Source organism: Vombatus ursinus, unplaced genomic scaffold (assembly GCF_900497805.2).
Source record: "Vombatus ursinus unplaced genomic scaffold, bare-nosed wombat genome assembly UNPS02009824.1, whole genome shotgun sequence".
Taxonomy (NCBI): domain Eukaryota; kingdom Metazoa; phylum Chordata; class Mammalia; order Diprotodontia; family Vombatidae; genus Vombatus; species Vombatus ursinus.
The window spans coordinates 1,857,365-1,882,643 of record NW_020949602.1 but is presented as its reverse complement, the minus strand read 5'-3'; the positions used below and the strand labels follow the sequence as shown (position 1 = coordinate 1,882,643).

The 25,279-nt window shown below is 45.1% G+C and overlaps 1 protein-coding gene across 1 annotated transcript in view; it reads left to right on the top strand.

Annotated features, from left to right (window-relative positions):
* The window catches only part of USP24 (ubiquitin specific peptidase 24), a gene marked incomplete at its 5' end in the record, with an annotated part of 157,593 nt that overhangs the window by 107,977 nt on the left and 24,337 nt on the right, over positions 1-25,279 (top strand). The window contains 16 exons of the mRNA XM_027852728.1: positions 888-1,048; positions 2,467-2,528; positions 5,920-6,111; positions 6,703-6,820; positions 9,818-9,962; positions 12,089-12,208; positions 14,330-14,455; positions 15,181-15,279; positions 16,595-16,677; positions 18,990-19,131; positions 19,604-19,723; positions 20,620-20,840; positions 21,164-21,288; positions 22,006-22,147; positions 23,076-23,226; positions 23,934-24,029. Of these exons, the coding sequence (XP_027708529.1) occupies positions 888-1,048; positions 2,467-2,528; positions 5,920-6,111; positions 6,703-6,820; positions 9,818-9,962; positions 12,089-12,208; positions 14,330-14,455; positions 15,181-15,279; positions 16,595-16,677; positions 18,990-19,131; positions 19,604-19,723; positions 20,620-20,840; positions 21,164-21,288; positions 22,006-22,147; positions 23,076-23,226; positions 23,934-24,029 (2,103 nt within the window). The remainder of the gene's footprint in view (positions 1-887; positions 1,049-2,466; positions 2,529-5,919; positions 6,112-6,702; positions 6,821-9,817; positions 9,963-12,088; positions 12,209-14,329; positions 14,456-15,180; positions 15,280-16,594; positions 16,678-18,989; positions 19,132-19,603; positions 19,724-20,619; positions 20,841-21,163; positions 21,289-22,005; positions 22,148-23,075; positions 23,227-23,933; positions 24,030-25,279) is intronic.

Genomic DNA, 25,279 nt, shown 5'->3' with positions numbered 1-25,279 from the left:
ATAGGATACTCATCTTGGATTCTGGCTTCAGATACTTAACAAGCTATGCAACCCCTCTAAGAAAAGAAGAGGGGAAGAAGGGAAAGAGAAGGGGGATGGGAGGGGAGAAGAGACAGAGTCCTACCACTTGAACCATTATTGGAATTTTTTTAAGCTTCTAAATTTTAAATGAATTCAGTTGAAAATCATCCGGTAAATTTTTAAAAAAGAATTTCATCATTGATTAACCACATGCTGGATAAAACAAAACAACCAAAAGCAGTGAATTAAAAATAGGTGAATAAAATTTTGAAGCTAAACTTCCAAAAAAAGAAAAGACTCAGGAAAAGAAATCCTGACAAGGAGAAATGGGTAAAAGCAGACCAGTAGAGAACCTGCAACAGGAGGGGATGGTGAGCAGAGGAGGAGAAGGCCTGGGTTTCACAGGACGAATGGGGAACCGGTAGGGGGGACCGATCTCCCAGGGACCAGAAAACAAGACCCCAAGCCCCAGTGCTCAGAGGCACCGTGGCTGTCCTGCAGTTCATCTTCCCAGAACTTGATGACACAGTTGGTTCTACAGGGATGTGGACCAGTACGTGTGCTGGGATTTAAGGCGATGATATAAGGCTGCCTCTGCGCTAGGGGGCTTGCAGACAGTGCGCAGAGCACTGGGATTGGAGTCGGGAAGCCCTGAGTTCAAATCCTACCTCAGACACTTGATAGCTATTTGACCCTGGGCAAGTCACTTAACCTTTGTCTGCCTCGGTTTCCTTATCTGTAAAATGGGGATAATAATAGCACTTTTCTCCCAGGATGGTTGTGAGGATTAAATGAGGTAATATTTGTGAAGTGCTATTTAAAAATTATTATTATATCCCCTGACACTGATGACCCTGTTATTTCAGATTCGTCACGTTGCCTGTGATCAGCTGTACACTCTCAGCCAGACGGACACTTCAGCTCACCCAGAAGTGCAGAAGCCAAATCAGTTTCTCCTTGGTGTCATTCTGACTGCTCAGCTGCCTCTCTGGTCTCCAACTAGTATTATGAGAGGAGTCAACCAGAGGTAACAAGGACGCGGCTCTGTCTGTTGTGCATCATTTGGCCAAAGCCTCTCCTTAGAATGAATCCCATGGAAGGTTTGCGGAGGCTCAGTCTGCCCCTGTGTCCACAGGGAGCTTCCAGTTCTCTCTTTTCTCATCTCTCCTGTCTCTGTACCTCCACCAATCTCAGGATTTAGGAGAAGCAGAAAGTAGTCCTGAAAGAAAGCAGTACTGTGCGTGCACCACGTTAGGGAACGTTGCTAGAGTGTCTCTCAAAACTTTGAGATATCAAAGCCCGAGTCACTGCCTGGGTTCAGACGTAATATTGCTTTTGATGAATCCACTGATGGCTCTCAGATCTCTGACTCTACTTCCGCTGACTCTGGTCGTCTCTGACTGGACGTCCCGGGGACCTCTCCTACTCAGCATGTTCAAGCTGATGGCGTTCTCTTAACTTCCAGACTTCTCCTTGATGGGCAGAGGCACTGCCTCCTACCAGGCCCACAGGCTCACAGCCTGGGAGTCCTCCTGGACTCCTCTCTTCCTCTCACGCCCCACTTCTAAGCTGTTGCCAAGACCTGCCACATCTCTCCTCTGGCACGGCCCCCACCCTGATGCAGGCCCTCCTCACCAAACATCTGGATCATTGCAGTAGCTGCATCCCCATGCCAGTCTGTCCTCCTCTCAGCTGTCAAAGGGACCTTCCCAGAATCAGAGTCAGACAGCATTTATTAAGTACCTGCTAGGTGGCAGGCACCGTGCTAAGTAAGTGCTGGGATTACGAAGGCAAAAGACAGTCCCTGCCCTCCAGGAACTTACAGCCTAGAAGCTGAGAACATGGGCAGAGGGGCCTTATGTGGCCACACGAGATATAGAGTTGATCTCATCTTTCAGGATGAGGTGTTTCTGAAGACCACGTCCATCCGTCATGTCCCACACCCCCCCCCCCCCCCCCCAATTCAGTAAGCTCCCGTGGCTCCTTGTTATCTGCAGGATCAAATGTGAAATAGGTGTCAAAGAGCTGCAAAGGAGATCTAGCTGGAATTCTTGGGGATGCTGCTAGTAATTGACTTATTTTAACATTTCTGAAGCGTTTGGAGTTTTCCCAAAGCACAAACCAAGTCTGCTTCCTTTCACGTGGATGAGTCAAGTATAGGGCTTTTCCTGAAAGTTCCTTATGATGATAATAGTTCAGTGACCATGGTGGAGGATTCATTCTCACCATCTTTTAATGAAGGATTTTGTTTTTAAGGAAATGGAATCCTTGGTGTGTTTCTTGATGACCCCTGTAGGTTGGGAACTATCACAAATGATTCTTTTTACTTGATCATATTTCTTATTAGCCCGTTATATGAAAATTTAGTTCTTTTCTTTCCAAAAAGACAGACAGCTTTCCTTTAAAAACTAGTCCTTGTAATGACAGTGACCTCTTTGTTTTCAGGCTATTGTCTCAGTGCATGGAATACTTTGATCTGAGATGTCAGTTACTAGATGACCTGACAAGTAAGTGATATTTGACTTTTCTCAAAGATCACAATTATAAGATTATGACGTCTATGTGAGAGTCATGAATGGGGAGGTATGTCGGTGCTTTTTATTTAGCTCACACTGACCAAAAATGCCTCTTTTCTCTGTTTCCTTATACTTCTCCCAACCCTACCTGGCTGTCCAAATTGTGACTTTGTGTGCGTTGCTTGAAAGATTAATGACTTAAAATGTGCAGACCTTGGGGCCATCATGAAAGACTTTTAAAATCACTGTCATCCATCCCAACCCTATTCATATGGGAATTTTGTGCCTTCTTATTGTGGAAATTCCTTTTTTTTTTTTTTTAATTGAGGAAATTCTCCTCATCTTCTTAGTGGCCCAGCCAGGATGGAATAAATTCATGGCAAGAAGCATCATCCCAGTGTAGGTGATGCTGGGTGTGAGGAGGCAGTTGAAGCTACTGGCAGAAGTGAAATTTTGGGCTTATATTAGTAGTACGGTCAGCCCTAGTTTCCCTGGCCTTAGTCTGAGCAAGCATTGACTCCGTCTGGAATGAGTCAAAGACGCTTGTACGTGAGTTCTCTAGAACATTCAGCAACAAAGAGTTGGGGCCTCGAGGTCCAAGGAGATTGACCTCTACCGCTCCTCGCTGCAAGTGTCAGGAGCATTGCCGAATACTGAGTGAGACAAAACCTGGGCGAGCTGTGGTCCCCGGCCCCGTGGGGTGAGCCGTGTGGCAATTACCCATGTCTCCAGAGTCAGGTCTGCTCCTCTTTGCCCTGAGACTGTGCCAGAAGGGGGAAGATGCTGTTTTTGTCTCTGCTTGAGTTATTTATCCCTGTTCTTTATCCCAAGCGGGAAAGGATGTGTCTTGTCTGATGTTGGGCGGCACATGGATGGGGATTGAAGCTGGAGAAGGAAAGGACTTGGCTCCGGGCCCACCTCTCGCACTCCCCACCTCATGGGAGCCCTGGGCCTGGCAGAGCCTTAGTGTCTCAGCCTCTGGTGTCCGTGCTGTAGGCTCGTCGAGAGGACAGAACGAGCAGGTGTAGGGAAGGTGCTGTGTAGACGTTCATCGGCTTTGATGACGACACCGTTGGTAGGGGGATGATCAGCTTGGGGCAGTTGGTGTGCTGACTCCTTGTCTCCTGCTTCTCAGGGCCCCCTCCAGCGGCACAGCTTAAGTCACGCTAATGACTACCCGGCTTATTCTGACTGGGGATTTCATACTTCAGCATCAGTCAACATTTAGTAAGTCCTGGCTGTCTAGGACACTAGGAGTATCCAGGCCGCAGTCTCTGCCCTCCTGGAGCTTGCACTCTGGCGTGAAGGCGCAGTACATGTACAGCTGTAATACAGAGCCATACATGCTGAAATAAGGAAGGGGCAGCATAAGGAGGAGAGAGCCGGGCCAGGGCAGGGAGGGAACACAGGAGGTCTCCCTGAGGCCCCCAGACCACCAGGCCAGGTGAGATAGGGAGATGGATGCAACCTCACGAAGAAAAAATGACAAAATTATATAAACAAGCATAAACATAAGTATGTACCATGTAGTTAAATACTAGGTGCACTAGTAGTTAGGGAAGGTTTTCAGAAGGGTGGTCATCTGTGTCATCTGCTACAGAGAATTCAGAAGGGCAAGAAGGAGGAAAGGCCATGAGACGGAGCTTCCCCATTTAGGTCATTGGTCACTTTGGTGAGAGCAATTTCAGTTGAACAAGGGTATCGAAAGCCAAGCTGCAGGTGGTTTAGAATCGAGGAAGTAGTGTTACCAAGTATAGACAGCTTTTTCAAGGCACTTGGCTGAAAAGGGGAAGAGAGATAAAGAGTAATAGTAAGGCTGATCAGGTCAAGGGAGGCCTTTTTTAAGGATGGGAAGATGTGGGTTTGTTCATAAACATCAGGGAAGAGTCTAGCAGATGGGGAGTGATTGCAGATTGGACAGAGTCAGTTGCGGGTGGGGACAGTCTGTGGAACGAGTCAGGAGGGGATGAGATGGAGGAGGCATGTAGAGGGATTGGCCCTCGTCAGTAGAGACAGGAGTGGAGAAGATGGTTGAGGATGAAATCGGGAGGAGGAGAGAATGAATTTCTCAGTTTTGTAATGTGTATGAAGTGAGGTCCTCAGCAGAGGGTGGGAAGGTACTATGGGAAACAGGAGAGAAGAAAAGGTTAGAAACGGCTGCCCTGGCGAATGAGATAGGAAATCTTGTGAGGGAGAAATAGAGTAGGGTTATCTTGCCGGTTCAGATCAGCTAGCGTCAATTTGTGCTGGACCCAGTCAGCAGTGCTGGTGTGGCTTCCATTCAGTATCACATGGCAAGAGCTAGGGAAGCAGATGGTGGGAGGGATCCAGGCTTGGTCAGTGTCAGGACAGAGAGGGTCAGCGCCATGGTAGAATGGAACAGGCTCCCCAAGCCCTGAAGACCGGGGGAGGAGCGAGGCCTCACACTGTACTTAGGGTGTTGAAAGGAGTGGCCGCCTGACGACAGAGGGCGAGCTGGCACAGGCAGAGCCGGGGATGGGGAGAGGAGAGGTGTGGACTGGCTCACACCGTCTGAGCTTCCTAAGCGGGGGAGCAGTCTCACCTGCACGGCCTCGGGGGTGAGTTCATTAACGTGTCTGAATTATGTCAGGGTTGTTGTGAAACCTCAGTTAGCGTGTCCGCGTCATCTCAGAATCACCAGCACCATTTCATGCGCTGCCAGTCTTGCTGTGGATACCTGGAACTCCTCTGAGATTTATGTGTCATGGGACCAGAAGACCCGGCCAGCAAGGCCTGCGTGGTTGTTCCTGATTCAGCATATATTTTCACGATGTGATTTATGGTTAATATATGATGCAATTTGCATACTCCTTTTATCTTTAGGATGGTGTGTATGTGACTTGTAGGTTCCCCCTTGCAATCTTCCTTCCTGCCAGTGTTACTTTATACTGGGCTACTTATAAACTTAAGTGACTAGGGAGAGGGAGGATGGTAGTCCAAGGGACAAGTAAGGCCTGATTTTGAACACACATTGAAAAGGAAGGAGAGACATAGGATGACATAGACTGTTATTATACTAATTCAGGCTTGTGATAAGAAGGGCTTGTTTATTCTACGGTGCTGACGCCAGGAATAGAGAGGAGGGCATAAATGGGAAGGGATAATGCTTTTTAAAGAACTGATAGGAATGGACCACTGGCTGTCTATGGTAGGAAAAGGTGACTGCCAGACAATCCCAGGGTATGGTGATGCCTCTGGCAGAGGTAGAGCAGTCTGAAAGAGGGGCGGGGCTGGTAGGGAAAGCTCTGTAGATGTGGACGCGGTGAATTCAAGGTGCCATCTAAACATCCTTGTAACTTGATGATCCGAACAAAGGTCTTGTAAATGAAATCTTACTTTTACACTTATTTTCCCTTGCTAGCTTCAGAAATGGATCAGTTAAAGATCAGTCCAGCCACCATGCTAGAAGATGAAATTACATGGCTAGATAATTTCGAGCCTAATCGTACAGTTGAGTGTGAAACCAGCGAAGCGGACAACATTTTATTAGCAGGACATTTAAGACTCATCAAGACCCTCCTTTCACTCTGTGGAGCGGAGAAAGAAATGCTTGGTAATTATTACCTTCTACTGCCATTCTCAATTTATTAACATGGGTTAGGGTCTACTTTAGGAAAATAAAATGAATGGATACTAAGTAGTCTAGTGAAAATTGGTGCTTTAGGCAGCAGGAAATAGCTGGGTCTTTAGTGCAGATCAGTTTGGAACTTGGTATATCATATGTTATTCGTGGCTGATGACACAACTTGAAATGGCAGGAAAAAATAGAATCTAATTTTCCTTTGGTATATTTATTAGGCAGTGACATCTGGCCTAGTCAGAAGAGCAAGGGATTGGAATTAGAAAAGCCAGGTGCAGGTTGCCTGCCTGCTGCCTCCTACCTGTGGCCTTGAGCTAGTCCCTTCCCTGGGCTTGATCTGTGAAATGAGAGAGTGGGAAGACATGCTCTCCAGTCCATGATTGAACACAGGGCAGTGTAGGTGACATGTGTTTCTTTATAAGTAGACCCTAGCAGTCATATCTCACTCTTCCTTGCCGTGTCCACTTTGGGGAATGTGAGGGGGAAATTTAAGATAGTATTTTTTACTAACTTGAGAGATCTCTTTTGGTCCTCACTGTGAGTAATGAATGTGCTCTCTTCCAGGGTCATCACTTATCAAACCGTTATTGGATGACTTCCTTTTCCGGGCGTCTAGAATCATTTTAAACAGCCATTCTCCAGTTGGCAGTGCTGCCATCTGTCAGCAGGACTTTCATCCAAAGTATGGAAAATGCACATTGTGTTCAGTTGGAGTAAAAACTCTAACTTGGAACTCTTGTCCCCAGTGTAAATGAACTTTTGGGCAGAACTCTTTACACGGGTGAAAGCATGATATTTTTGTCCACGTAGTCCCATGATCCATTGCATGGGAAGCCAAAGAAATCACAATAAGAGCTTAAGCTTTATTTGTTGTTTATGACCCAAGAAGTCCTTAGCTACCTATCAGAAAAAAGATGTTTAATAGGAGTATCAGACAACAGTTGGCTTTTTTTTTTCTCTAAATTAAAGACCCATTTCCTTTAGGGATACAGCTAGGTCCTTAATAGTTTGAATAACAAATCCCCTGAACTGGTCACATTATTTACATTAGCACTGCATATTTCCATTGGGCTGAAATCTGTTACCATATTTTGCATAATTGTAACTTCAAGTAGTGTAAATTCAAAAGAGTTCCTTTTTGCATTAATCATGTGTCATTTATCCATTATCACTGAAAGATGAGCTATTTTCCCAAAAATTAATTTTGCTCATAAAATTAGCTCTTTCCTCACAAAACACTTTTATTTTAGCCATTTTTATGACTCTTAAATATCTGTTATATATTTCCTTGCTATCTTAATCAGAAGGTACAATAGTGCAAAAAGTATTATTCCTTTTTACCATGTGAGGAAATTAAATAGGAAGCTAACATTAAATATTACAGTTTTGACTTTAAAGTTGGTCTTTTGGAGCCTGTACCACAACATTTCCTCCCATAGGGTAGTCAAATGAGTGCTGGAGGACCACTAGTCACAGACATGGCAAAGGGGCTCTTGGTTAGGAACAAGGTTAGATGGGTCCTCTAAGGCCCCTCCTGTCACTGTGCCTGAGAAGGAGTGTATGCAGGGTTAGGGAAAGTTAACTTCTAAGCTGTTTTAGCCACATTTCCTTTATTGATCTTATTTTTAATAAAATCTGGGCCTTGATTTTACAAAGGCAACAAGTCTGTCATGGAGTAGTGAAGTGTGTAGGCAATAGCATTCTGTATGTTAGCCACATTGAGCACTGAAGGAAGCCTTTTATCTGTTCACCAACTATGTATCACTAGGAGCCCTAGACGTCAGAGGGCCAGGCTGTGCTTCTCTCTGAGGAGCAGCGGAGCAGATCTTTAACAATCAATGATTCTATAAGGCAGCTTGGCACCGTGAATAGATTCAGATCCTGCCTTGGGATCTTGCTGGCCATGTGACCCCAAGCGAAGCACTACCTTTCTCAGTTTGGGGTTTCCCCATCTGTAAAATGGGGATAAGAAGAGTCTCTATCTCTCAGAGTTGTGTGCATCAGAGGAGATAATGTAGGTAAAGCTTTTGTAGACCTTAAAGCCCTCCTGAAATATGAGCTGTTACTGTTGTCAGCGTGGTATAAGGATTGCCCTTAGACCATCAGGCTGTCTAGAAGTCATTTTCGTCTCCATCACAGAGGCTTGTCTGTCCAGCTCCCTATCTTGTCTTGCTTGGCTTGGCCACAGGGTTTGGAAGGGCATGCTGTTTTTTGTGAACACAACCATAGCTAATGATCAGATCAAAAAGAAAGGAGAAACTCAAATTGTCCACCACCTTCCAAGGAGTAGAATTCTCAGTGAATGGTGAAGAAATAGAGAATGTATAAATATTAAGTATTTGAGAGTAGATTTTGTCTCTGTGACTGTGAGCCCTCACGAGCCCTCAGTTTCCTCAACTAAAAAACATGAGGTGATTATACTGATGACCTCTGAGAACCCTTCCAGCTCCAAATCTGTGATCTTCTGAGCTTCTGGGAGGGTGGGTTGTGTGCAACCTGGATTTAATAATTGTGCTGTCCAGTTACGCATTACCTCTTCTAGCTTAGTTTCCCTTTGAGATCAGAGCTCTTGAGTCTAAGTGGAAGTTTTTCTGTTGTTGTTGGTGTAGTTTCCTTCCTTTTTTTTTTTTTTTTTAGTAACATCCAGAAAACTAATTAATGGCCTTGTGCTTTGAATTGAATGAACTATCTAATGTGATGAGAAATGTGTCATCTCATTTCTAAACTTGTTTCTTCTGCCTATTTTTTTTAGGGTTAAAGTATCAGAGCACTGGCTGCTGTCTGATGCTGATGTCTACCTTGCTCTGTCTCCCCCCCCCCAACTAAACACAAGGTTTATTAGAACGTCCATCCTATTGGACAGACTCTTAAGGAGTCTGAACATGATTGAGCTATTGGCTAGATTGTACAGATCTGAGCCCTAACTTGCTTTTAATAGCACAGGATTTGTTCACTTAATATACTCATGAAGCCCTTAAAAGGTCCCTTCAGTTGTTTTTCTTCATCTGTCATTGATCTTTTCTCTATAAAGCAGATACAGGCTGACACTGTCAGTGATAAACATCTCTATAATCTTGTTGGGTGACTTGGGAAATGTTCACTATTTCTTGTGATATGACTCCTTTCCAAAGAGACTTTTTTATTGACATTCCAAAATTAGATTGTTAATCAGAATGTTACAGTTCTCTTTGGATTCCATAACCATTTCTTAAGTGCCTGCTGCCTACTTTGATGTCAGTAATTTGGAAGCTGCAAAGATAAGACAATCCCTGCTTTCTTGAAGTTTATTATCTAGTATTCAATAACTTAATCTTTCTTTGGAAATTGTGAGTGCTGTGCTTTATGTTTCAAATGTCCATTTGATTTTAAAAAAGAGTACTTAACTGGTCGTGGGGATGGTGAGGCTGGTGGATTGCTTGAACTCAGGAGTTCTGGTAGTAGTGGGCCCAGCTGAGCAGGGATCTACACTCAAGTGGGCATTAATTTGGCGAGCCCCTCAGATCTGCGTCAGGAGAGGCAAACTAGCGCAGGTCAGAAACAGCAAGTCAAAGCTTCCATGGGCCCCTGTGATTTCAGCCAGTGTAGAATAAGGAGATTCAGTTTTCTTTTTAATGCCCAAAGAATGTTTAATTAGGTAATTTGTTCTTGAAACAAACCACTAGGCATTTCTTTTTTTTAGATGTAGTACTGTGAATAGTCGGTTGGCAGCCTATGAAGTGCTGGTAATGTTGGCGGATAGCTCACCCTCTAATCTTCAGATTATTACCAAAGAGCTACTTTCTATGCACCATCAACCTGACCCTGCTCTCACCAAGGAGTTTGACGTGAGTATCTGTGATACATTTCCGTGCTCATTTACCTTGAAATGTGGGTTTATAAATGCTAACTGCTGCTGCTACTATTATAAGGTGGCTAGATGGCACCAGAGTAGGCAGAGCCCTGGGCCTAAAGTGAGGAAGACCTGAGTTCAAATCCTGCCTGTGACACTTATTAACTGTGTGATCATGGGCAAGTATGTAACCTCTGTCTCCTCAACTATAAAATAGGATTGTTATAAGATTCAAATAAGATAACACTTACAAAGCACTTAGCACAGTGCCTGGCACATAGTAGGTGCTGTATAAATGATTATTCCCTCTCCTATCCCTAACCATCCTCTTGGGCCCCCCCTCCCCCAGCCCCCATGAAATAACAAAAATGCATGATTTTTCATCTTTCCCTTGTATGATCTTATGAATACAAAAGGCAGTTAGCAGGAAATCATATTAACAAAATCGTCCCAGTATTAGCTGTAAGTCATTAAGGGACACTGCTTTGACTCACAAAGTAAACCCATTTTCAAAGTGAAATAGCTTTTTTTTTCCCCCTGTGTATTACTTGGATCACTCACTGCTTTTTTTTTTTTTTTTTCCTTAACTTTCAAAGAAGTGAAAATGAGGATCACTTAAAGGGCACCAAATTGATCATTTTCATTAAAGCCATTAATAAATTATCTTCGCATGTTTTTAAAAAAATCATTCTGCAAAATGCATTTCGCCCAATAGGTACTTAGCAAATGTTTCTGGATGAATATCCATATCATAGTAACCTGGCCCCTTGTTCAATATCTTTTCCTGAGAACTTTTCCAAGTGGTTTATGTGGTCAGAAACCCACGTGAATTGGAAAATACACTAATATACTCTGTGCCCACATATTTGAAAATGAATTCAAAATTAGGAAATAAAATTTTAGTTCATTTGCTTCTGGTTTATAATTATTGGCCATTTTGTATGAAGCTTTGTCATATTCCTGTATGTATCATAGAATGCGCTTGTGCTGTAAAAAATGAGGAGGAGGATGGGTTCAGAAAACCTGGGAGGACACATATAAGCTGATGCATGGTGACCAGATGGCCTGGTTTAAGGTGGTTCCCAATGCTCACTGCCAGCGCCGACCAGCAGCTGCTCTATGACTTTGTCTTGGGGAGTTGCCAGAGGCACCTGGGCCTTGGGCATTCCTTCACTCCATGTTCCACTGGCTCAACTTTCTGATTGATTTTCGTGTCCCTAAACTGCTTTAGCTAGTGATGTCATTCATATCCTGCAAGTGCTCAATTTTCCATAAGATATTTGATATGTGAATCTTTGTGATTTAACTCACTACATGAATTAAAGCTATTCCAGAAGAAGATGGAAAATATTTTCTCTTATGGAAACATTTGTACTTTTAAGTAAATGTTTAGGGGATTAGGTCAGGGGAGGAGCAGGGAATAAGGAGTGGGGAATGTGCCAACATAACAAATACAATTTTTCCCTAGATTAAGTATTGTGTACACAGACACACAGACACACACAGACACACACACACACAGACACACACACACACACACACACACACACCCCCACACACACACACCCATACCCATCTGACTGGAAAACAAGGAGCTGGCCTCCAAAGTAGAAATCAGTTTTAAATGCCATGACATTTCAACGTTCTTAGAAATCCAAAAAATGTGCATTATTTCACATTACCTAGATGCAGAAAAACCTTGCTATCTTGGACTTCGGGTAGCCAAAGCTGAGCTTCAGTATTGATCCACCCCAAACCAGACCCATACTAAAACACATTTAAAGGGAGGGTCTGTAAATTCAACTTTGTGGAAGACTTCTGCTCTCTTGGCCTTTGTTGTAGTAGCATCTGTCATGGTACTTAATAGAGAAATGCGGAAGTAGAAGGAATTCAGTTTAAGTGGTGCTTTGAATTCATAATTCCGTAGTTGGGGAAACCACAGTGACTCACATCTCCTGAGCACTTCACAGCCTTCAAGACCCTTTGCTCCCGACGCGGCTGAGATAGGGGCGCGTGAAGGATGGTCACCCCAATTTCCTAGATGAGAAGGTCTGAAGTGGCTTCTTGGGCATTGGTAAATGTTCCTTGCTGCTGATGCGGTCCTTTTCTCTTTCTCTTCAGTACCTGCCCCCAGTGGACAGCCGCTCCCTCTCAGGGTTTGTGGGGCTCAAAAATGGCGGCGCCACCTGCTACATGAATGCGGTTTTCCAGCAGCTTTACATGCAACCTGGTCTTCCTGAGGTGAATTCCCTCTCTTCCCATTCATTTTTACTCTTGATATTTTGACTGAAAAAATTCTCTAGTTGAAGAGTGGAGACTAGCCATAGTTGTAAATACATTCGGGTCATGCATCAGACAGTAGGTCAGAACTACAGAATCTTTGCACATTTTTATAAGTCTCGTCCTGTTTTCTGTTGCTGTATATGCTGTATATGCCTGAATGGCAGGTGCTCCATGCAGTCATCTATTAATTCCAAAGTTAACATTGAGATCTCCTCTAGCATCCTATGAAAAATAATGTTCTGTAACTGTAGGTCTCTGAAATTCTAATTGATAGAATTGTTCTATTTTAAAAGTACTTAGGCGAGCACCTAAGTGGCATAGTGGATAGAGCTCTGGCCGTGGAGTCATTGACGAAGGACCAGAGTTCAAATCTGGCCTCAGACACTTGGCAGTTACTAGCTGGTAGTCAACCCCATTTACCTCACCAAAAAAAAAAAAAGTACTTAGATTTAGAGCTGAAAAGGTGCTTAGAGGTGGTCAAGACCCCCCTCCCCGCCTCGAGATAACAAAAATGGAAGCTAAGAGATATCAAGTGTCTTGTCCAAGACCTCAGAGTAGCAAATAATAGATCTGGCATTTGAACTCAGGGCTTCCTACTTTAGGCCCAGCATACTTTTTACACCTTCCCATTGCCCACTCTTAGACTGAGATTTCAATGCAATCTGCGGTGATGGTACTATTCCTAGTGCTAATCTAGATTTACCCTTTAATCTTCTTTGCAACTATCTTAATTACTATTTTCCAAAATGCTTCTGTCTGTTATCTTAACTGATCCTCATAGTGAGATTGCAAAACCAGTTGTTTGCACATATGTTTTATAGATTAGGAAAGCAAGACCTAAAGAGGTTAAAAGACTAATGCCATTTTACATGGCGAAGTGAAAAACCTGGGACAAGAGTCCAGACCTCTGGTTCCAAGTGCAGCAAGGCTTCTGTCCAAGTATGGGGATAGATAGAGAAGCATTAGACCATGGTACATTCAGAGAGAATCAGAGCTGGCCAGGGGCCCTGCTGAGAGAGTCCTGGTGAATGCTCACAGGTCATCCTAGCGAATGGTACAGCCATGTTCATCGGAGACTTGAATAAATGCCGGGACAGGGAGCAGAATGACAGAGTCAGGATCCAGTAGGGATCTTAACAGACTAGAATGTTTGCCTGAAGCTAATAATAACATCTTGCATTGGGTACCAAAAAAAAACCAAAACAATAAACTTCACAAACATAGGGTGGGGAGCCATAGAGAGAAAGTAGTCATACTGAAAAAGATTTGGGGGTCGGTCTTAGTGAACTGCAAGTGCAGCATAAGTTAGCGGTGTGATGTGGAAGCCAAAAAAAATCTAACAGTCTTGGGCCGTATTAGGAAGGACAGAGCTTTCAGGTACAGGGCAGGGATGATCCCTCCATCCTCTGCCATTGTCAGACAATCTGGAGTATTGTGTGCACCAGGGTTTTCTTCCAGACAAGGGCAGGCAGCCAGGATGGGGAAGGACCCTGTGTCCGTGACGTTGGAAGTTATTTGAAGGAAAAAAGTTCAGGGCAAGGAGAACGGGGCATGATAGCTGTCTTCAAATATTTGGGGACCTGCCGTGTGGAGGAAGGGGAGGGATTACCAGGAGTGGTTGGCCTCAGCTGATAGAACCAGGAACTGTTAGTACACGTTACAGGGCCAGTTGACAAGACAGATGCCAGGAAGAGCGTTGTGCTGATGAGACTGGGCTTGGCTCCTTCATAGTGGAGATCCCCAAGAAGAGGTCTTTGGGGTCCCTTTTGGCCCTCCAGTTCTGTGTCAGGTGTGAATTAAGTAAGGGCACATTTTTAAGGTGCTCTTGTTAAGTCATAAGACAGAGCCAGGATCAGGAGCACTGAGGATCAGCATACCCGCAGCCAGGGTTCCAGGGGGCTTGGGATGAAATAGCCAGCTCCTTGCCTCCTGGGGGCACCGTGTATTTGTGGGAAGGGCTTGGGGGGGGATGTGGAAGGTGGGAGTGAGGGGGAGAAAGGCAGACTTGTGCTAACTGAAAAGAAGTAAAATAATTTTTTAGAAGATCAGTGTGTTTAACTTAATATTTTCCTTGTTAAGTCTTTACTTTCTGTTGATGACGATATGGACAATCCAGACGATAGTGTATTCTATCAAGTCCAGTCGCTCTTTGGTCATTTGATGGAAAGCAAGCTGCAATACTACGTACCTGAGAATTTTTGGAAGGTATTTCTCTGATGTCATTTATTTTCCTACTTAAATTTACAGTAGGGGTGGCTTTTTAGGCATGCTAGCTTATAATCTCAGCCAGCAATTCTACGAGAACTAGACTGGCCACTCCTAAAAGGAAGGACTTGGGCTTTTGGACCCACCGCTTGGGACCTCTTCCTTCTAGGAGTCAGTGTGTGGAAAGGTGCTCCCTGCCGAGTTACATGGGCCTCGTGATCCCTTCGCTTTTTTACTTTGCTCCTTAGATTGTGCTGGTTAGGTTTACGTCGTTGTGGTTCTCTTTCCCCTAAGCCTGTTCCGGTTTCTCTAGACGCTCAGAACACAACATTCTGTTCAGTTCTGGTCCCGTTTAATCACGTGAAGCCCCTGTTTCCTCCTTTGTGGATAGTGCAAGGCTGCAGGTCTGGGACCCTGGCCTTCACAGAGAACATCTGTGTCCATAGCTGTGCATCTCATCCCTGTGCCGACCATGTCACAGCTGTGCTGGCCCCTCTCACGAGGAGCCGGCAGCACCTTGTGATGGCGCGGCCCCATCCCCACCCCCCAGCTAGGGAACTTCACTTGGTCATCTCGTGATGCAGTGGGGCGGCTTGGTCCTTTTCTGCAGGAGTCATTCATTCGTAACCATTTATTTGTTTTACATATATAAACCAAAGGATAGTTATGTAGAAAGTTAAATTATTGAGAATTTTTTTTTCTTCGTGTCTAATGCTTTTAAATAGATTTTCAAGATGTGGAACAAAGAGCTTTATGTTCGAGAACAACAGGACGCATATGAATTCTTTACTAGTCTTATTGATCAGATGGACGAATACCTCAAGGTAATGAAAGTGGCCTTTTCCGGTTTTGAAAACGACCTCCAAAAAGCTCACTAGGAGTGCTGTCTGCACCTGAATGTGGGAGAATATGTGTAGTGTTGTCATGAGAGCACCAGACTTAGGGGAGGCTGGACTCCTGCTGTCTCTGGCACGAGGGGTGAGTCTGGGCTTCCTCATCCATGAAGGAGCTTCTGATGCCTGGACTCCTTAGGTTCTGGGCTCCCCTAGGGTTCAGATGGAAACATCTGGTAGGTGCTCTGTGCAGGTCAGCTGCTGCTGACAGCAATGCACCTCACTGGATGAAGTGCTCAAAGGGACCATGGAGATGATGGAGTCCAGCCCACACGGACATCTGGAGAGGGACAGCAGCAGGCTCAGAATTCTTCCCCGGGTCCTGCGGTTCACTGTTCTTCTTACCCCCCACCCCAGGCCAGGGTGCTCTCTAAGTTGCACTTTTCCCTTTAAAGATTCCTAGTGAACCTAGCAAGTGATTTCACTGTGTTGGCCCAAGTAGAAGCTATACCCCTAAAATGAATTTTTGTTTCTATTTTAAAGAAAAAAATGGATAATTGTAAACTGAAGAGCAGAACCAGCTCTGTGAGTTATGCTCAGGATTTATCCAAGCCAGACTGGTACTGAAGCACCCTAGGGTGACTATTAATCTAAAACTGTAAATTTATAATCTCTTCCTCTCCCCCCCTTCCCCTACCCAAAAAATATGAGCTGGACATAATCACAGACATTATTTAACCCAGTTCCCTTCCTGGTTCAGGAACACCCCCCCCCCAACCTACTTGACAAGTAGTAAGTACAGCCCCCACTGAGTATTTTCTGCAACAAGGAGATCGATATAGTACGAGGTACCTCATTTCAGTTCTGGAAAACTCTTAGAAATTTTGCACAGAATTGAAAAAAACAAAACAAAACCCTGATTCAGAGGAATGTGGCACTGGTGATCATAAACAGAACACTATCGCAGACTGGAAGAGGTGGGCGTGGTGGCCGAGGCACGACGGACGGCCTTCCTCTCCTCAACTCCAGCTCCACCTTCTTTCAGCATGTTGTAGTGTCTCTGGTGACTCCGTCACCTCCATCCTTCCACAGTGCAGGCTGACAGCTGTGTAGTTGTGGCGCAGGGTTTGTAAGTGTGAAAGTTCTTCCACAAGGCACTTGTCTTGCCCCCGGTATGTAACATACTTCACATTATTGATATCCTTGATAGCACAGTGAAAGAATTTGTTTTAGCAGAGCCAAATAAGTAACACTAACCTTTAAGTTCAGGGTACATAACTAATATTTTAACTTTTATTTTCAACAGAAAATTGGTCGAGATCAGATATTTAAGAATACTTTCCAGGGAATCTATTCTGATCAGAAGATATGTAAGGATTGTCCTCACAGGTTAGTGGAATTTAGAACATATCCCATACTTATAAGATTTTGCTGTATTGACATGTTTCTAATGATGCTTTTAGGATTTTTTTTTTTTTTTAGATTTTAACCTCATCACAATCCTAAGCAAAAATGGTGGATTAAAATGCATATTTTTAAGGATACTGACTTACCAAGAAATTTTGGTGTGCTGTTTTGCAAGTCCCTTAACCTTTGTCTGCCTCTGTGTCCTTAACTGTGAAGTGGAGGTAATAATAGCACCTCTTTCCAAGGGTTTGGTGAGGAACAAATGACATGATATTTGTAAAGTACTTAGTACATAGTAGATATTTAATGGAGACTTGTTCCCTTCCCCCATTTCTATGTCATCACAATGTACTTTGAGATCATTTTTTTTCACCTTTTCATGCAGCAGCAACAATTTGTAATAAATTGGAAAGGGATGGTTAAATAATAATTTTTACCACATTTTATACTCTAGGAAAAAGTACTTGTGCGATCATCCTAGGTATCATAACCTTCCATGATTGACTTCTTTCTTGACTCAGAGCATCTGAGTTAGAGGAGACCTTTGTTGTACCCCACTGGTGGTCAGCCCATTGTTCCATTGATGGACAGCTGTTAGTGTTCAAATATTTTCCCTAATATCCAGCCCAAACCTGTATCTTTCAGCTTCCTTCTATTGCTCTTGGCTCTGCCTCTGGGGCCTGCTAGAAAACATCTGATCCTTCCTCTACGTGGTAGCCTTTCAGAGAAGTAAACGTTGCTGCCATGTTGTCCTTTGGCCTTCTCCTTCCACCGGGCTTGTTCTAGACAGCGTGGCCTGGGGCCCTTTCCACCTTTCCAGTGTCGTCCCTAAAACGTGGTCCCCAAATCTGGACACAGTCCCAGACTCAGACCAGCAATCCCAGTGCAATGTCTCATCAGTCATTGAGCTTTGGGGGCTTTCGTAACACACTGTTGACTCAGAGTGAACATGTGCCCTTTTTCAGATGGCCTGCTGTGGGCTCAAACCTCCTTCAGCTTGTGCTCTTGAAGTTGCTTTGTTAGAGCCACATTTAAGGATTTAGATGGAAGAAGGATGGATGTGATTTCCTTAGATCCAGTAAAACGTTCTTGCCCACAGGGTGGGCCGGGGAGTCAGCATTTTCCGTCTTCTGGTATTTGAAGTTCTGTCAGAAGAAGAAATGAAATCACTTAATTGGCTCCAGAGGAGCAATGGGGAGAAATTGCCGAGATGCCAGTTGAGGTTTCATGCGGAGCGACTGCCTTGGGGCTTGGTGGTTTCCCGTCTCGAAGGTCTCCAAGCAGTGGCTGGAGGAACACGTATCAGTTCTGTTGTGAAGGAATGATTCTTGTTCATCACAAGCTTAGATTCAAGTAGATGGCCTCGGTAGTCTGTCCCCACGGGTGATTTCCATCAGCTCGTGTGTTAGCTGTCTCCTGCTCTCGGTCATCTGCGTGTCTGATAGGCATTCCATCTATGACTTTGTCCGAGTCGATGATAAAAATGTGGAGGAGCCTGGGACCAGACTGAGGGTCGCTGGCCAGCACACCACCTCCCAAGACCTTCCAGGCTAACATCACACAATTAGTGGCTTTTCTTTGGGTGTGGTCATTCTCCCGCTCCAGAATCCACCTACCTTTGTGCCATTTGCCTCGCCTGGATTTTTCCCTTTTTTCCACAAGAATATCCTGGGTGACTTTGCAGGGAGACCTCGATCCAGAGCTGGAAGGGCTCTCCGAGGTCCTGCTGTGCAGCCCCTCTGCTTTACAGATGACAAAGGCAGGCTCAGGCAGCTGTTGGCATCCGCAGTGGGATTGGAATCCGGGTCTTCTCACAACAGTCAGTGCTCTTCCATGTCTATGGTTCAGACTATTAAATGTTTTGAAAACTGAAATTAGCTGAGTGTCACCAGCTCTTGATGAAGGCATCACAGACCTTCTGAGAAGCTAGTCAGCAGTCCTTTTCTGGGTCTTCACTGACCATCTTTTTGATAAAACATTCTAGAACTTGCAGGAATTTGAGTCCAGTTCACTAACCTGTGACATGAAGACCAAGCCTCCCCCTCTGCCAGAGCACTACACAACTTTGGGATCCCTGCCAGGGGCTCAGCAGCCACATTTGCCAGAGGTTTCAGGGACCTAGCTCTGGTTTTCTTGTACAAGTCTGTGCTTTCGTAGGATTTCCCTAATAATGGAGGGTTTCAGCTCCCTGTCAGGCCTAGGAGTCACACTAATCAACCAAGAGGTCCCCCACCCCCGGGAGCCTCTTCTTCCCCAGCGGGGCTTTCAGAACTCCTTCTCCCTTTCCATTGTAGGTATGAGCGAGAAGAAGCTTTCGTGGCGCTCAATCTCGGCGTTACTTCTTGTCAGAGTCTGGAGATTTCTTTGGACCAGTTTGTTAGAGGTGAAGTTCTAGAGGGGAGTAATGCCTATTACTGTGAAAAGTGTCAAGAAAAGGTATTGTATTTATGAACCCTCCATTTATGTGTGGTGTTAGGAAACATGGCTACCTTGCTGATCTTGAGTTGGCTTCTGTTCACTTTAATTCCTTCCCACCCCCTTATTATGATTGGTCATAGTGTTTGAGCTGGGAAATTGGCACCAGGGAACATGGCATGTTCCCCTCTGCTTGTAGGCAGAGGGCTCCGCAGAAGTCCTTGGTTCTTTCAGAAGGGTGGTCTGTAGGGTCACGTGATTTCGTGCTGGAAGGGACCTCCGTAGAGAGATCACTTAATTCAGCCATGTCATCTTATAGAGGAGACAGCTGAGCTTCAGAGAGAAGTGAATACCCTGCAATCCAGGCTCAAAACCCACCAGCATATGCGCTTTCGATGTATATTGCTTAGAGATTTGTGGATTTTGGATTACTCTACGTAATTATTTTTGAAGTTTTCTTAGTAAAGGTAACTGGTTTTTACCTTTCTTGCAGAGAACAACAGTGAAAAGGACATGCATTAAGTCTTTGCCCAGTGTCTTGGTGATTCACCTGATGAGATTTGGATTTGACTGGGAGAGTGGACGCTCTATTAAATATGATGAACAAATAAGGGTAACCAGATTCCTCTCGTTTCTGCTTTCGTTCTCAAAGAACCCACAACCCTAGAGAGGTATAGAAAGAGGCTCTGATGAGCCAGTTGTATTACATGCTAATAAAATCCAGGTTCAGGCTCCTTAGAATGCTTTTTCAAACTTCTGAGTAGCCACAATTTTGTATTGCAAGTTTATCCACCACTGATGCCTCAGACGACCTGCTGTGTGGCCACACCTCCCTCAGCTTGTGTTCTTGAAGTTGCTTTGTTAGAGCCACATTTAAGGATTTAAATTTAAGAAGGACGTATGTAATTTCCCTAGATCCAATAAAATATTCTTGCCCACAGGGTGGGCCCTGGAGTCAGCATTTTCTGTCTTCCAGTATTCAAACCTAAGTTCAGACAGGTCCGGTGCCAGAATGCAAAGAAAGGCTTTGGGTATGGGACAATAGCAGACTGTGTACTTATCCTCTAGACCCTCTAGCAGGAGGGCACGTTGGACTAGGCCTGTCACCTGCTCGGCCATGGTGTTACAGCTTTGTCAATGATGGCGCCTCCTGAAACCAGTGAGGGAGGGGTCTTTCTTTGAGTTGTGGTCAACACTGGGGATGGGCAGGGGAGGAAGTCTTGGCTTAGTTAGGGACACATCAGGTGCCCAAGAGCCCTCTCCTCAAAACAGCCCCAGGGCGCCATTTTACACATAAGGAAACTGAGGCTCAGAGAGGGGGAGAGACTTGCGCACTGTGGCAGATGTGGGCTTTGAGCCCTTGTCCCCGGAGTCTCAGCTTCCAGCTACCCTCTTCTGGACTGCACTGTCTCTCTGGTACCTGCCATCTTGGGGGGCTTAGGGGAAGGGTTCATGTTCTCTGCATTACCTGTTCAACATGAATCTGGTTTTTTTTTTGCTTTTGGATAGTTCCCCTGGATGTTAAACATGGAGCCTTACACAGTTTCAGGAATGGCTCGCCAGGACTCATCTTGTGACGTTGGTGAAAATGGTCGGCACGTGGACCAAGGCTCTGGAGGTTCCCCAAGGAAGAAAGTGGCCCCCACTGAGAACTATGAGCTCGTGGGTGTAATTGTGCACAGTGGCCAGGCCCACGCGGGCCACTATTACTCCTTTATCAAGGACAGGAGGTAAAGAGCTGGGACAGGACTGGCTTTTTCCCTCGGCCTGTGGCTAACACTCTGAGCTTTCCTTGCCCCTGTCCTGCCGGGCTGCACACTCCGTTTCCCACCTTTCAGAGCAGCTGCTTTACAGATTTCTCTTTTCTTCGTGTACTATCAAAAGGTTTTTAATGGATTTAAATCCATTTTGTTAACGTTTTTTCTAACATAAGTATATCTTGTTGTTTAGCTGCTTTATGCGTTGACATTTTGTATGTCATCTTGCTGAAAGTAGTGTACAAAGAAAATGTTCTCTTTTTCAATAGTGCTCACTACTTGTCTTTGGGCTCTAGGGGATGTGGAAAAGGAAAATGGTATAAATTTAATGACACCGTGGTAGAAGAGTTTGATTTAAATGATGAGACCTTGGAGTACGAATGTTTTGGTGGCGAGTACAGACCGAAAGTTTATGACCAGTGTAAGTATTTGCAAGCGTTTCATTTTCAGTGGTTTTACATTTATAGTTAACCCCTAAGAGGTCAGAAGTCCCCAAAGCCACACTACAGTTCTGTCTCTTGGTAGCATGCAACTGTCTTCAATGTTAGGACTCGAACCCCAGTGAGCTGGGGGGAGCTTTTCAGTGAGTTGAGCTCTTGCAGACTGTACAGAGCACTTTTACATACATTCTGGCATTGAACAGGAAGTTGGGACTGTCTGGGGTCAGTTTGCACAGAGTTAGCTGCCCAGCCACTGCCCTTCCCATGCTCCCTGCTGCCTGCAGCTGGAGATCCTTTTTCTTAGCTTTGCGGGGACTGTCACTTACAGCTGTCCAGCTTTTAGGGAAAGGTGCAGCCTCATTCTAGCAGGACCAAGGAGGTCCCTAGGCCTCCAGAGTGGTGGCTTCAGAGAGTAGGGAAGACCTGCCCACCTGCTCTGCGGCGCTTACCTCTCCTGCGACCCCTAAGCCAGCCCAGGAAAGTAGGCCTGTGTTTACAAGAGGGAACCTGAGCAGAATTCTGGGGCCTCCTCTTCCTTACACCTTGTGGCCAGTGAGGGAGTGCCCAGCCCGCAGGCACACCCGTGGCCTGGCTGCCTTTAGTTTAGACACCACCGCCACCCAAAGTACAGTTGGTATGATAAAGCAGCAACTTGTGGTGTTTCCCGATGACTTTTTTCTTAATTTCTTGTCCCAAAGCAAACCCGTACCCTGATGTGCGCCGGCGATACTGGAATGCCTACATGCTCTTCTACCAGAGGGTGTCTGACCAGAACTCACCTGTGTTGCCAAAGAAAAGCCGAGTTAGCATGGTGCGCCAGGAGGCCGAAGACCTCTCTCTGTAAGCTGTTCCTGGCACTGCCAACGTCGTTTAGTCTCTGGGTGGTTCACTTCACGTCAGCATGCCTTGCAGGGCCCTGACGTTCACACTTTGTCCCCGAAACCCTGAGGAAGCTAAAGGCAGGCTTCTCATTTTGTTGATCCAGTAAGATTTGCTATAAAGTCCTTTTTAACAGAAACAGGATATGTCCAATTTTAAAACTCCTCTGCATCTTGTTTCTGCTCCATATTCCTGCTACTGAATTATTTGTGATTTGGAGACCTGAGCCTTGTTTCTGGGTGAGCTCCAGTACGTGGCACATTCAGGGTGTTATGCCACAGGTGACGCACATACATCAGGTGGGCAACACCTGTGTTCTCTCCAGGGCAGGTTTCTCTGCTGTGCCAATCCAGATCACAATCCCTGTTTGGGTGGCTGGCCTCTTGAGCTGTGCCTCTGCACACTGGGGTGAGTTGTGAGTCCTTAACCAGGCCCTGGGCTCAAGGCTCTTCAAGCTTGATTTAGGCCCTGCTAAACTAGTCCTCTTCTGGCAAATCTTCATGGTCCCCCCCAGCCACTTCCATGTGAGGGGAAGGCCTAGGAGGAGAGTGTTCAGGGAGACTGGTGATAGCATCCGTCCTAAGGGAAGTGTCAGAAGAGAGCTTTTCTGAAAAAATTCACTAAGTGTCCACTGGGTTTCAAGTACTAGGCTCATACGAAGCAGAGACAGGAGATGCCCTAGTGGTCATCCAGTCTGGTTTTCCTTGTTACAGGCCACAGAAGAAGATGGACAGAGGCCCTGCTCCCAGGGGGCATCATGTATGGGCATAGGGGAGAAAAGGTTCTCAGGAGTTACTGTAAAAGACCTTTCCAGCACAGAGACCACAAACAGGGCCCTGAGCGCCAAGGCACTGCTGGTTATTCTGTGACACGGCGTTCTCTCTTTTAGGTCAGCTCCATCTTCACCAGAGATTTCACCACAGTCATCTCCTCGGCCCCATAGACCTAACAATGACCGTCTCTCTATTTTAACCAAGCTGGTTAGAAAAGGGGAGAAAAAAGGGCTATTTGTGGAGAAAATGCCTGTTAGGATATACCAGGTAAGCACATAACTATCAGACCAGCAACGAGAAATCTCCCACACAGCATCAGACTTAGTTTCCTACATCTCGAAGCACTCCCGTCAGCTTCTGAGCAGGACACCATAGGCTAGTGGTACAAGCGTTAGATGTGGTTAGGGTTCAAATCTTGCTTCTGATACTTTAAATTAATAAGCATTTGTGAAGTGCCACATATCCCATAAGGAGTTTATATTCTGCTTTCTTACCTATGGTGTGTCTCCATACCTGCCTGTTCTGGTACCTGATCTATATATAAAACTGGAATCCTTATACTCCGTGCCTTATGGGGTGAGTAAGAAGAAAGTATAGCACCTTTAAAAACTTCATGTGAGTATCCATCCTGACACTGCCCTAGGGCTCAGGACCGTGTTTTATTATTCTTTTCTACTAGACAATCATTGTCACAGACAGGATCCTGTGTGTGATTGTTTGTGACAGACAGGGAGGAAAAGGCGAGACACAGAGGTCCCAGACATTCTGTAAGGGTCCCACACACCCTATCCCTTTTTTCAAGCCTTAATCCCAAAGAGGTGACTCAGCATTTGGAAACACAGAGGGTTTCACAGGAGATCTCATTTCGAGTCCTGAATCTTTTCTGCAGCCTTCTTTTATCATAGAGCCTCTTCCTGAGAAGTCCTGAATATTTAACTTTGCTTATTAAAAAGTTAAAATCTTCTCATTTGTAGATGGTGCGAGATGAGAACCTCAAATTTATGAAGAACAGAGACGTGTATAGCAGTGACTATTTCAGTTTTGTCCTCTCCTTAGCTTCATTGAATGCTGTAAGTAGCTGCTCAGGGTCTTAGTGGAATGATGGGAGAATCCCGAGAGGAGATCCCAGGAGTCAGTACATCAAGCCCCTCAGACATCCCCAGGATTTGTCTCATCTGCACTGATTGCGCCCAGATTAGATGGGGATTTGTTCTGAATCGCCCTGTGGACGATTAACTTGCTGTCAAGAAACATTCAGATGTGGCATGCTCCCCGGCAGGTTCAGAGCCTCTTGGTGTCCTTGTTCAGATGAGGAAGCCAGAGGGCCCAGCCCAAGACAGTCACTTATATGACAAAATGAGATCATATTTTGAATGATAGCCAGTCATAATTTTTCATTACGTTGTCAGAATGATGCAGCCTTTGTTTTATACCTTCTAATGTGGTTTAGTCATTTTTAGACATATCCGACTCTTCATAAACCCTTTTGGGGTTTTATTGGCAGGGATACTGGAGTGGTTTGCCTTTCCTTCTCCAGCTCATTTGACAGATGAGGAAACTGAGGCAAACAAGGTGAAGTGACTTCTCCAGGGTCACACAGCTAATAAGTGAGAACTGGGACAGATAAAAGATGAAATGACAGAGGCAGCTAGGTGGCTGAGTGTATAGAGCACTGGCCCTGGAGTCAGGAGGACCTGAGTTCAAATCCGGCCTCAGACACATAACACTTAACTAGCTGTGTGACTCTGGGGAAGTCACTTAACCCCAATTGCCTTACCAAAAAAAAAAAGAAAAGATGAAATGACTGAGGAAAACAAAAATTCGCTCTTCTGAGCATATCAGTTTACTAAGCAGTGCACGGCAATTGCCCAACAAACTGGGAGCAGATCTCGGTTTAGGCCTGGACCCCGAACACGGGGAGACAGATTTCTATATATTTAAAACAAGTAATCAAGTAAGGCCAGCTAGTTAAAAGGAAGCAATACACCGTTTGGTGATCTGATTTCTAATTGGATGAAAGATTGGGGGCTTTCCAAGTTGGGAGGGGAAGAGTGAACAGATGCAATTCCCTGATTTAGAAAAGGAGGTGTCCCACTCCCCAAGTATCCATCAACAGTCAAGGGAACAGACAAGCAATAATTGATGGATCAGCATGAGGCCAGTTTCCAGATAAGACATTGGTTGCTTGAGATGTAGAATTGTGAAAGACTCCTTGCATCTGTCTTTGGAACTGTTTCTGGTCAGCATGACCTAGTCTCAGTAGCTGGGAGAGGTGGCCCAATTTCCCAGCCATTCCTGGGTAGGTTCAAACGACATGGTA